The 10,947-nt window shown below is 39.5% G+C and overlaps 1 protein-coding gene and 1 pseudogene across 1 annotated transcript; one reads left to right on the top strand and one right to left on the bottom strand.

The window, feature by feature from the left end:
- Window positions 1-3,733: 3,733 nt before the first annotated feature.
- LOC145583923 (uncharacterized) lies at window positions 3,734-9,366 on the bottom strand. Its single transcript, XM_081640872.1, has 2 exons — window positions 8,851-9,366; window positions 3,734-4,045 (listed from the first exon to the last, which is right to left on the bottom strand). Exons 1-2 carry the CDS (start codon window positions 9,364-9,366, stop codon window positions 3,734-3,736), a joined length of 828 nt encoding a protein of 275 aa, XP_081496998.1.
- Window positions 9,367-10,290: 924 nt separating this feature from the next.
- LOC145587030 (small nucleolar RNA R71) lies at window positions 10,291-10,388 on the top strand (annotated as a pseudogene).
- Window positions 10,389-10,947: the final 559 nt, after the last annotated feature.

The following is a 10,947-nucleotide window of genomic DNA, read 5'->3' as shown; positions in this document are numbered from 1 at the left end:
TTTTCTAATATCATGTTAGTATCATGTTAGGGGTAAAGCTTTGATTTTTAATGCTTAGTGACATGCTAGGGTTTGTTATTAATCTTGTTAGTATCATGCCTAGGATCTTCCTATTATTATGCTTTAACACTAACATGAACATGATTATAATTGTTATGGTTATTATTATTATGATTGTTATCATGTTGCTTGATATTTATATTGTTATTGCTTGATCACGCCTTTTATGCATGCCTAAAGGGAATTTGTACTTGTAATCACGCTTAATAAGATAATTAATAATCTTTTTTAGGGTTAATATGATTATAATTCAAGTGATCACCAATAATAGTTTTGCTTGTGCATTAAGTTCAACCAACATAGATAAACAGGTTTAGGGTTAACCTATTGTTTGCATGTTTGTCAGAAAGCGCCCATGAATACGAGAAGAATGAAGTAGAGGCCTATTATTAGGGCAGGTTCAATCTCTTTTAGGTTGGATTTGTACCTTCATCCCCGAACCTTATTTGGTTCAAGACCTTTTGGAGTTGACGATCTCATGGATCGTTAAGGGGTGTAATCTTCACCTTGTGAACGGTTTACAAGTTCCTAAAACTTGTTGGCGACTCTTTTGCTCTAGCTTCCTTCCCTTTGGACGCCACCATGCTTAAGTGTATGATCACAGTGGGGTTCAAGCTTGGAGTTAATGGCTTGAAATATTCCCTACACCAAGCTTTTTGAATTTTCTCACTTTTTAAATTTTTTTTTTTCATTTTTCACATTATTTCATTATCCTCGCCACTTTTAACTATGAACGACTTTTTCAACATGCATTTGCTTCTTATTCACAAAATATTTATAACACAAACTTTCTTACATTGAAAGAACCATACAATCAATCCTAACCACCAAAACTCCAACAATAGAGACCAATGCTTCACAAAAACTAATGATGGGAACAAGAATGAAAAAAAAGGCTCAAAAGCTAAAGATGTGGCTTGAAAAAAAGGGTATAAGACTCAAATGGTTAGCAAGAAAGCAAATGTAAACCCAAAATAAAGAAAAGAAAATTATCCTAGAAAATAAAAAATTACCACCCCGAAAAGATGCCTTTGTCCTTCCTAAGTGGCTCAGTCGCGATCTCGGGAGATGAAAGACAAATTCTAGATAAAGTACACAATAGCCAAGGATCCATACGCCGCTCAATCAAGAAGTGATGAAAGCAAGAAGAAATAAATCCTCACATGGTTGTAGCAAAAACTCACTATTAGCTTCAAATCCACCAAAGGAAGCAACTCCATCTTACCACAAACCAATAGAATTCGGCTTTAAGGCCCCAAAAAGGTCTAAACCGCTACCTTAGCATACCCTATCCTAGAATCAACCATAGATACTCTCAAAACATGCACACCGATACGACATAGGAAGTTATTCATTCAAATGCAAAAGCTCGGATGGTATTATGTCTAAATATAAAAGCTAGGCAAATAAAAAAAAAAGAAAACAAAGCCTCAAAATCTTTTTGTCTTTTCATATTTGGAAGAAAAAGGGAAAAAGAAAGAGAGAAAGAGAAAGGAAAGGAAAAGAAAAATAAAAACGCAAGAATGCAAGCCAGACAAGTAAAACCCAATCGACATACAAGTGGTCATTCGGCAACATCGCCAATGACCCTAAACACTCTAAGGTGTTACAAGGCAAACAACCTCGAACAATCAACTCGTCCTAGACTAAACTTATTCTAAACAAACAAGAAAGAAAAAGAAAAGGAAGAAATAGAAAGATCTCATCGGGTATTCCGAGCAAAGCTAATGAGTAGAAATAATAAGAAGCATAAACCTTCATGATACCTCATAAGCAAAAGCAAGGATGAAAATCCAAGTGAGAAATAAAGATCTGTATACAAAAAAAATTGTTAGTAACTTCCAAGCAAAAACTCGAAACAACTAAAAGTCAAGAACAAGATCATAGAACCAGAGAAGTGAAATCATGTAGCAGAGAGAAAACTCGTCCATCCAGAAAGCAATCAACCAACAAGGAAACAAAGATCAATTATCAGACCAACATCATATCATCATCATCAGAAAACAACCACAGTAGACAAAAATCACCATAAAACATCAGCAAAAATGAGACACAACCTCGAAGACAGAGCCGTAGTGAACCATAGAAGCAAGGGGGAAAACAAAGCAGTACAACAACCATAAGAATACTCCCCCAAGCCTAGAATGAGCTACCCCCCCCCCCACCCCAAGCCAAAACCTAGCAACAAGCTAGTAAAAGAACAACACCGATGCAAAACAAACATAAAAGGGAGGGTAGCCAATATGGCATCACTCGGCAGTATGGTAAGGGGTAGAATGGGTACTCCCCTCACCAACCTCAGAAGAAACATGGCTAACTACATCATCCACCTCCATTGGACTCTTACCCTTCAACCGATTCTCCCTCATGGCCTTGTCCTTAGCAAAATAGTGGGACCAATCATCTAGGGCCGGCTTACCCGAGAACCCTCATCGACCGAAAGTCTCAGGATCAGGGAATGGGTTTGGGTTAGCCAGGTCGTAAGCAAAGTCACAGCCTCCAGGCCTCTTATAGTCGTAAGAGGTCGAAGAGGTCCCCATAATCGCATGGGGGGCACATGGGGCCCCTCCCAATAGGGATAGCACAATCTAGGTCCATTGGCCTGGTCATACGGGACCCATTAAGGTATGGGTCTCTGCTGGACCGAGAGGTAAGGATAGTTAACATAAGGCTCAATCTCCCCCCTCATCACATGCATATCATACACTTGTCTAGAATGGTAATCATAGCCTAAAACAAAGTCATTCCCTAAAGGCGAAGAATTAAAAACATTAGCAATGGAATCGATCTTTGCATGAAAAAAAGACAAGTCACAATTAGAAAAAAAAAATGAAGATGAAGGGATCAAAGGTGTACCTCCCCGGGACACCGAAGGAAACTCTAGAGGGAGAGTATGGATAGGAACACAAGGGTTAGCACGGAGATTGGGCCGAGGAACTCGCTTGAGAGCGGTGTTAATCAGCCACTTGCTAGGCCGCCAAGGGAGAAGAGTGTCGACGCATTGAGCGATCGCCGCCGGGTGAGGAATGAGGCACCAATCGGTAATCCAAGAAACCTTCCAAATGAATAAGTCCTCATTAGTAGTCCGCTCTAAAAACTTTTGATTGATCAAAGCATAAATGTTGAGGAGGTCGGAGGGGGACTTCTCTCGACGGTCCCTAATAGGCTCAAGGGACAAGATCATTTTCTCATACTTCTTGTTGAGAGAAAAGGCAATGATGGTGATTGAACCACTCGTTTGGATGCTTCCCGAAAGGAAAACACCATCACGAATATTGATGAATCGATCTATCAACTAAGTCCCATATCAATGACCCTAATTTCATCTTCAGGATGAGCCGCTAGCCATAACCAACTGAGTTCTTATCTCGAAATTGCACCAAGAGACTCCTTAGAGAAAAAGGCATAAGTGAGCAACCGATTAAAGTATCTTAAATCCGGGTGAATTATCGAGGCCGCCTTGGAGTATTGAGGTTGGTAAGAATCCTCAACAGAAATCTCCTACCACCATCGGTCTTCATTATAACCTTGATTGTTTTGGAATTCCTCAAAAACCGGATAAATATAGTCATTAGCATCCGAAGGAATGGGAAGCTTGAAAATCTCATTGAAGAAGGAGAGGGGAATGGAATGGTCATTGTTGAATAATTGGAATGTCAACATACAAATAGTCTCACCATCCACATACAAATAGAAACTCGAAGGTGAGGCGAGCATAAGTCGGAGCATTCAAGCTAATAAAGTCCTCCAACCCAAGATTCCTAGCCAATCTCCTCACATCTTCATCAATACCAAGAAGTGTAGTCGTCGAACGATCATAGAATCTAGTTAATAGAAGCTTTCTGGAAGAGAGACGGACAAAATTATCCCAATGCTCTCCCTTTGTAAATTCAATGCCGTAGGTTTCACTCACATTCAGTGGTGGCGGCACCACCGTACGTGAATTAGATCCACGGGCTCGCTTGGGATGACGAAGGGGAGCCATCTACACAAAAAACCAAGACAATATGTCAAAGGTATGAAAGAGATGGTTCTCACAACAAGTTGCATAACCAAAATCAATGAATCCACAACAATCATTGAGCTAGAATGAATGACAAGTCACATATCAAGAATGTAAACACATTAAAACCACAATGTAAGCAAGGATTCACAAATCAATTAAGAACAAGGAGTGAGCAACAACATCATACAAAGAGGATAAGCAACATTCATGAGCTCTATGACCACATCAAAGAGGGTGAGAACCAACAATCGTGATAGCAAAATGATAGCACAAACAAACAAAATTATAGCATCACAAGTTGATAAATTCACCAATAATCATCATGAATGCAAAATGTGGGGTCATATAATAGGGAAATTTGTATCACCATTAAAGAGTACTTCATAACATTCAAATTAAACTACACAAAACAAGGTGTGAAATTTAACATGAAATTCAATTAAAATAGAGAATTCATACCTTGAGTGAAGTTTTAATTCAAATGAAATGGAGAACTAAGCAAAACTTCAAGCAAATAACCCCAAACTTGCAAGGTTCTAAATTCCCAATCAACAATACCCAAATTCTTAACTTTCGAGAGAGAAAACAATTTCAAAGCATAAAAATGAAAATTTGAAGTAATTATCAACAAAGAAAATTGAAAAATGATGATTATATGATGAAACGTAGCAACCAAAATATAGAAAATGCTTGAACACTACTAAAAACATAGAAGTAAACTGAAATAGGAGAGAGAAAAAGAGAGAAGGGAGTGTGCTTAAGGGGAACACGGCAGGGTCGCGCGCCCGCGCTAACCCTTTGCGCGCTTGCGCAACTCGCATGAGCGCCCGCGCAAGTCGCGCGCGCGACCGCTCCCTTCTGGGTTGCCTCTGCTCGATCAATTTTTGGTGCGTACATCGGTGCACACAATACCTATGATGATGATCAACACTAACTTAGGCAGTTTAAAAACCCATTTCTAGTGGGTTCAACATCCACAATTCATGTGCCCACCAACTTAAACCCACCAAAGCTCAATTCTTCTCAAATCTTCCAACAAGCACAAGGATACTTCAATCTTCAAAATTTGCTACCAAGATTGTTGGGAAACCAACCTCCATCTTCTCAAAACTACCTAAAATCACAGTAAACAAAGAAAAGAGGTTAGTTCATAAACAAAGAAGCACTTGTTTAACGTCATTAGCTTGACGTTCTCCACCCCTTCTCAAGGGGGGTCAAAGAGAGTCATTCTATGAACAAGGCCAACAAAAAACACCATCATAATACTTCTTGAGCTGGTGGCCATTCACTTTGAAAGGAGATGATGAATCCATTGAAGAAATTTCCACAACTCCATTAGAACAGACTTCTTGCACCATGAAAGGACCACTCCATCTAGACATGAGCTTTTCGAGGAACAAATTCATCTTGGAATTGTAGAGAAGGACCTTTCCACCACCACAAAACTCCTTTTTCTCGATAAGCTTGTCATGAGCTTCCTTAGAACGCGCTTTGTAGGTGCTAGCACAATCATATGCATCAAGGCAAAGCTCCTCTAACTCATTTAGATCTAACCACCGTTACTCTCCCGCACTTGCTAAGTCAAAGTTGATTTTCTTTATTGCCCAAACAGCACGATGTTCAAGTTCCACCAGAAGATGGCAATATTTTCCATAAACAAGACTATATGGGGTGGTGCCAATAGGGGTCTTAAATGCTGTTCGATATGCCCACAAGGCATCATCAAGTTTGTCCACCCAATCCTTTCTATTTCTAGCAACCGTCTTCTCAAGAATCAACTTGATTTGATGATTTGACACCTCAACTTGACCACTTGTTTGAGGGTGATAAGGGAGACCAAAACGTTAATGAACTCCATGCTTCTTCAACATTTTCCGAAAAGCATTATGCACAAAGTGTGAGCCATTGTCACTAATCACCGCCTTGGAAACACCGAACCTTTGGAAAATGATCTTCTTAAACAATTTCATCACCACCTCGTGGTCATTTGCTGGGGAGGCAATGGCCTCAACCCATTTTGACACATAATCCACCGCCACAAGGATGTATTGGCTCCCATAGGAAGAAGGAAACGGTCCCATGAAATCAATTCCCCAAACATCAAATACTTCCAACTCAAGTATTGGTTGTTGAGGCATTTCATTGCGCTTTCAGATATTCCCGGTGCGTTAACATCGATCACATGTCTTAACAAAACTCCATGTGTCCTTAAAGAGATGAGGCTACCACAAACCACTTTCAAGAATCTTATTGGCGGTTTTAGAAACACCCATATGACCACCACTAGGATCCGAATGGCACATTTTCAACACACTTGTTACCTCCTCATTTGGAACACAACGTCTAAGCAAGTCATCGACGCCTCTTTTGTACAAGATGGGATCATCCCACAAATAATGCCCAGCCTCTCTCTTGAGCTTCTTCATTTGGTTTTTGGAGAATGAAGGCGAAAACTCCCCGCATGCAAAATAGTTTACCAAGTCGACAAACCATGGGAGTTCTTTCACATTAACGGCATACAAGGATTCATCAAGCATCCTATCTTGAATTGGAGAACCATTATCTTGGATTTGAGAAGGCGAGAAAGATGGTCCGCCACAACATTTTCCACTCCTTTTTTATCTGTAATATTAATGTCAAATGTTTGAAGCTCGAGCACCCAACGGACCAACCTTGGCTTTGATTCCTTCTTGGCAAAGAGATATTTGAGAGCCGCATGATCTGTGAAGACAGTCTTAGACCCCAATAAGTAACAACGGAACTTCTCAAAAGCATGCACTATTGCCAAGAATTCCTTCTCCGTTGTTGTATAGTTCCTTTGAGCTCCTTTAAGAGTCTTTGACATATAGTAGATGACATGAAGCTTTTTATCCACCCTTTGACCTAAAACTCCTCCAATGGCCGTATCACTAGCATCACACATTAATTCAAAAGCCAAATCCCACCTCGGGGCTTGGACAATGGGAGTAGAGACCAAAGCTTTTTTCAACTTGATAAAAGCTTCTAAGCATCTATCATCAAACACAAATATGGAATCTTTTTGAAGAAGATCATTGAGAGGTTTTGCAATAACAGAGAAATCCTTGATAAACCTTCTATAAAACCCGGCATGTCCCAAGAAAGATCTCTGCCCTTTCTTATTAATCGGAGGTGGAAGTTTCTCAATCACTTCAATCTTTGCCTTGTCCTCCTCTATGCCTTTGTGAGAGGTCTTGTGACCAAGGACAATACCCTCCTCAACCATGAAATGACATTTCTCCCAATTCAAAACCAAATTCACCTTCTCACATCTAGCTAAACGTTTTTCATGATTGTCAAGACATGCCTCAAATGAAACTCCACCTACCGAAAAATCATCCATAAACACCTCCATTTCCTCTTCTAACATATCTCCAAATATGCTTATCATACATCGTTGGAAAGTAACGGGGGCGTTGCAAAGCCCAAATGGCATTCTCCTATAGGCAAAAGTTCCATATGGACAAGTAAAAGTTGTTTTCTCTTGGTCATCCGGGTGAATAGGAATTTGAAAAAACCCAGAATATCCATCAAGAAAGTAATAGTACTTGTGCCTTGTTAGTCTTTCAAGCATTTAATCAATAAAGGGAAGGGGAAAATGATCCTTTTTGGTGGATGTGTTTAGACGTCGATAGTCCATACACATTCCCCATCCCGTGACCGTCCTTGTAAGGATGAGCTCATCTTCCTCATTATCTACAACGGTCATTCCTCCTTTCTTTGGGATAACATGAACCAGGGAAACCCATCTAGAGCTTGAGATGGGGAATATTATTCACGCATCCAATAGCTTAGTGATTTCCTTCTTAACTACCTCTCCCATTTGAGGGTGTAGCTTTCGTTGTCTTTCAATGCTAGGTGAGGCGCCCTCCTCAAGAGTAATGTGGTGTAAAAATAAAGCCGGGATTATACCTTTGATGTCATCAATTGTATAGCCCAAAGCACCTTAATGCTTCCTCAATACACCACATAACTTTTGAGCTTGAGTCTCACTCAAAGAGGAACTAATAATGATGGGATAAGTAGAATTGGGACCTAAGAATTCATACCTAAGGTGTGATGGTAGAGTTTGAGCTCTACAATCGGCACACCTTTACTTTCCTTGGTTAAGGATACTTGCGATGCATCTTGGCTTGAAATTCCCATGCAAATGTGATCATCACTCTCCTCCATGCTCTCGTCAATGACTCTTTCAAAGAAAGCCATTTCCTCGCTATATTCACCTATCTTTTCTTTGTTCAACAAAATACACTCAAGTGGATCATTAGAGGTGAGTAAGTGCTCATACATAGAATTCACAATAGCATCTAAGATTTCAACTCTCATGCAATTTTCAAGTGAAGAAAAAGGATATTTTATGCTTTCATTCAAATCAAATTCAATAACTTCTTCTCCAACTTTGAGTGAAATCTTAGCACTTTTGATATCAATCATGGCACCCGATGTTGCAATAAATGGTCTACCAAGAATAATAGGAATATTCGAATCCTCATCCATCTCAAGGGAAAATCTTCTACCTTACCTTTTGGAATCTTAATTGAACTATCGGCTAATTGAAAGGTAATTTTGGTAGGTGAAAGTTCTCCTAGCTCAAGTCTTTGATAAACCAAATATGGCATAAGGCTAACATTAGCTCCTAAGTCACACAAGGCATTATCAATTTGCATGTTATAAATAGCACAAGGGATTGAAAAGTTTCCTAGGTCCTTCAACTTAGGCGGCATCTTGTTCATAATGATTGCAATATAATTCTCGGTCAAACTAACTGTTTCCGCCATATCACAAGTTCTCTTTCCACTCAAGATGTCCTTAAGGAATTTTGCATAATTCGGCATTTGGTCAATGACATCGGTAAATGGAAGGGTAAGATTAAGTTCCCTAGGCATCTCTATGAATTTGCCAAATTGTTCATCTAATTTGTGCCTATTAAAATTTTGGGGGTATGGGAGCTTAGGCTTGATAACTTCTGTCACTTTCTCTTTTTCTTTTTCAATTGGTTTTTCAACCTCATCCTTATTCAAAGAGCTTTTTCCTACCTCATCTTCAACCAAAACTTCCTTAGTACTCTCATTAGCCTCACTCTTCTTAGGCTCTACATTCTCAAGAATCCTACCACTCCTTGTCACTATGGCATTAATTGGTCTTTTAGGATCTACACCTTGAGATGGTAGGGAAGAAGGGCTAGCATACTCTTTCAAAACATTTATCAATTGAGAGATTTGGTTCTCCAACATCTTACTATGAGCCATCATGTCATTAAACTTCTTATCACTAGATGACATGTAAGTGTTGAACACCTTGATTTGATTCTCAATGACATCGTCCAAACTACCTCTTGAAGGAGATGATTGGGCATAAGAACTGTTACTTTGACCTTGAGCCTTTGGAGTAAAACCGGGTGTGGGACCCCTTTGATTATTATTTTAAAAGTTACCCCTATTTTGGTTATTACTCCAATTTTCCCTACCTTGATTTTGGGCACCTTGGTTATGATTACGATATTTTTTATTATGGTTCCCATATCCTTGTCCTTGGTTTTGACCACCATAACCTTGGTAGTTATTGTTACCTCGGAAACCTTGGTTTCCTTGGTTTCTATAACCCCCATTGTGGTTATAATTATCAAAATTCCCATTATGATGGTTCCTATTCCCATTATATCTTTGACCATCAAATCTAGGTCCAACATTGTTATTAGACACATAGTTCACATGTTCATTCTCATTGACAACATAATCATCACATCCATCAAAAGAAGCATTAGGACAATTGAAGCATCATGGTCATATGATTCAAACAAATCACAATACATACAACCACTAGACATGTTGCTAGAAGAGGGAAGGGGATTTGAGTTAGGAAATGTACCTCTCCCCTTATTTTGGGAGGGATGAATCGGTGCAAGAGAAGAAGCACTCTCAAGCTTGGCCTTGATGGTGGTCATTTCCTTTTCTAAATTCCGAGATTTGTGAAGATAAGTTGTTGATGGCATTGATGTGATCAATCAAATACACCGAAGCACCACTTTTGCTTTTTGTTTCACGTTCATCATCTTGCCAATCCATGTAATGCCTCACTAATTCTTCAATGACACCACTTCCTCTTCCGTTTTGTTCCTCATTGGTCCTACGGCTCCCACATCAAGACAATATTTTCCTCGAGGGCTTAGACCTCCATAGAATATTTGAATGATTTGATAGGTAGGAATCCCATGGTGTGGGCACTCTCTTTTGTATTCCTTATACCTCTCCCGTGCCTCATAAAGATTCTCATTAGGCTTTTGCTTGAAACTTTAAATGAGGGCTCTTGCTTCGGCCATCATCTTTTGTGGATAGAATAAATTGAGATGGAAACTCCTTAGTAACTTCATCCCATGTTCTCAAAGAATTAGCTTCACCTCCTTGTCTAACCACTCTAAAGCACATCCGATAAGAGAGAAAGGGAAAAGCTTAAGGCGAATAAATTCTTGAGAGAACCCATTCACCTTGAATGTGTTGCAATATTTCTCAAATTCCTTAAGATTGTTGAGGGGGCTATCATGCTTTGCACCACTATATTGACGCCTCTCTAGCAAAGTTATCATTGCCGGTCTTATCTCGAAATCGGTTTCCGGTGTCGTAGGTAGAGCAATCCCGCTCTCATACCTATAAGCTCTCGGAACTCCTTGTTCCTTCAATGCCACTCTTGAATTTTCTCCCATGCTTCAAATGACAATAGAGAACGACCACGTGCTCTATGTACACAATCTCAAAAGAAACAATTAGTAGCACGGCTACAAGTGTAGCCTAAAAGAGAGAAAATCTTTTTGTATTTTTCAAATAAGTGGAATAGACTCAATCAACAATAGCAATCACCATGCCTTA

Source organism: Chenopodium album, chromosome 16, assembly GCF_948465745.1.
Source record: "Chenopodium album chromosome 16, dcCheAlbu1.1, whole genome shotgun sequence".
In the NCBI taxonomy this organism is placed as follows: Eukaryota; Viridiplantae; Streptophyta; class Magnoliopsida; order Caryophyllales; family Amaranthaceae; genus Chenopodium; species Chenopodium album.
This window is presented reverse-complemented; position numbering and strand designations above follow the sequence as displayed.

Bases quoted from the DNA above. Each gene is read 5' to 3' on its own strand.
- LOC145583923 (XM_081640872.1), bottom strand. From the start codon at position 9,366: ATGTCATCTAGTGATAAGAAGTTTAATGACATGATGGCTCATAGTAAG. The intron at 4,046-8,850 runs GTTAGTTTGACC...TTTTTTGTGTAG, and splicing joins CTTGTGATATGGCGGAAACA to ATGGCTCCCCTTCGTCATCC.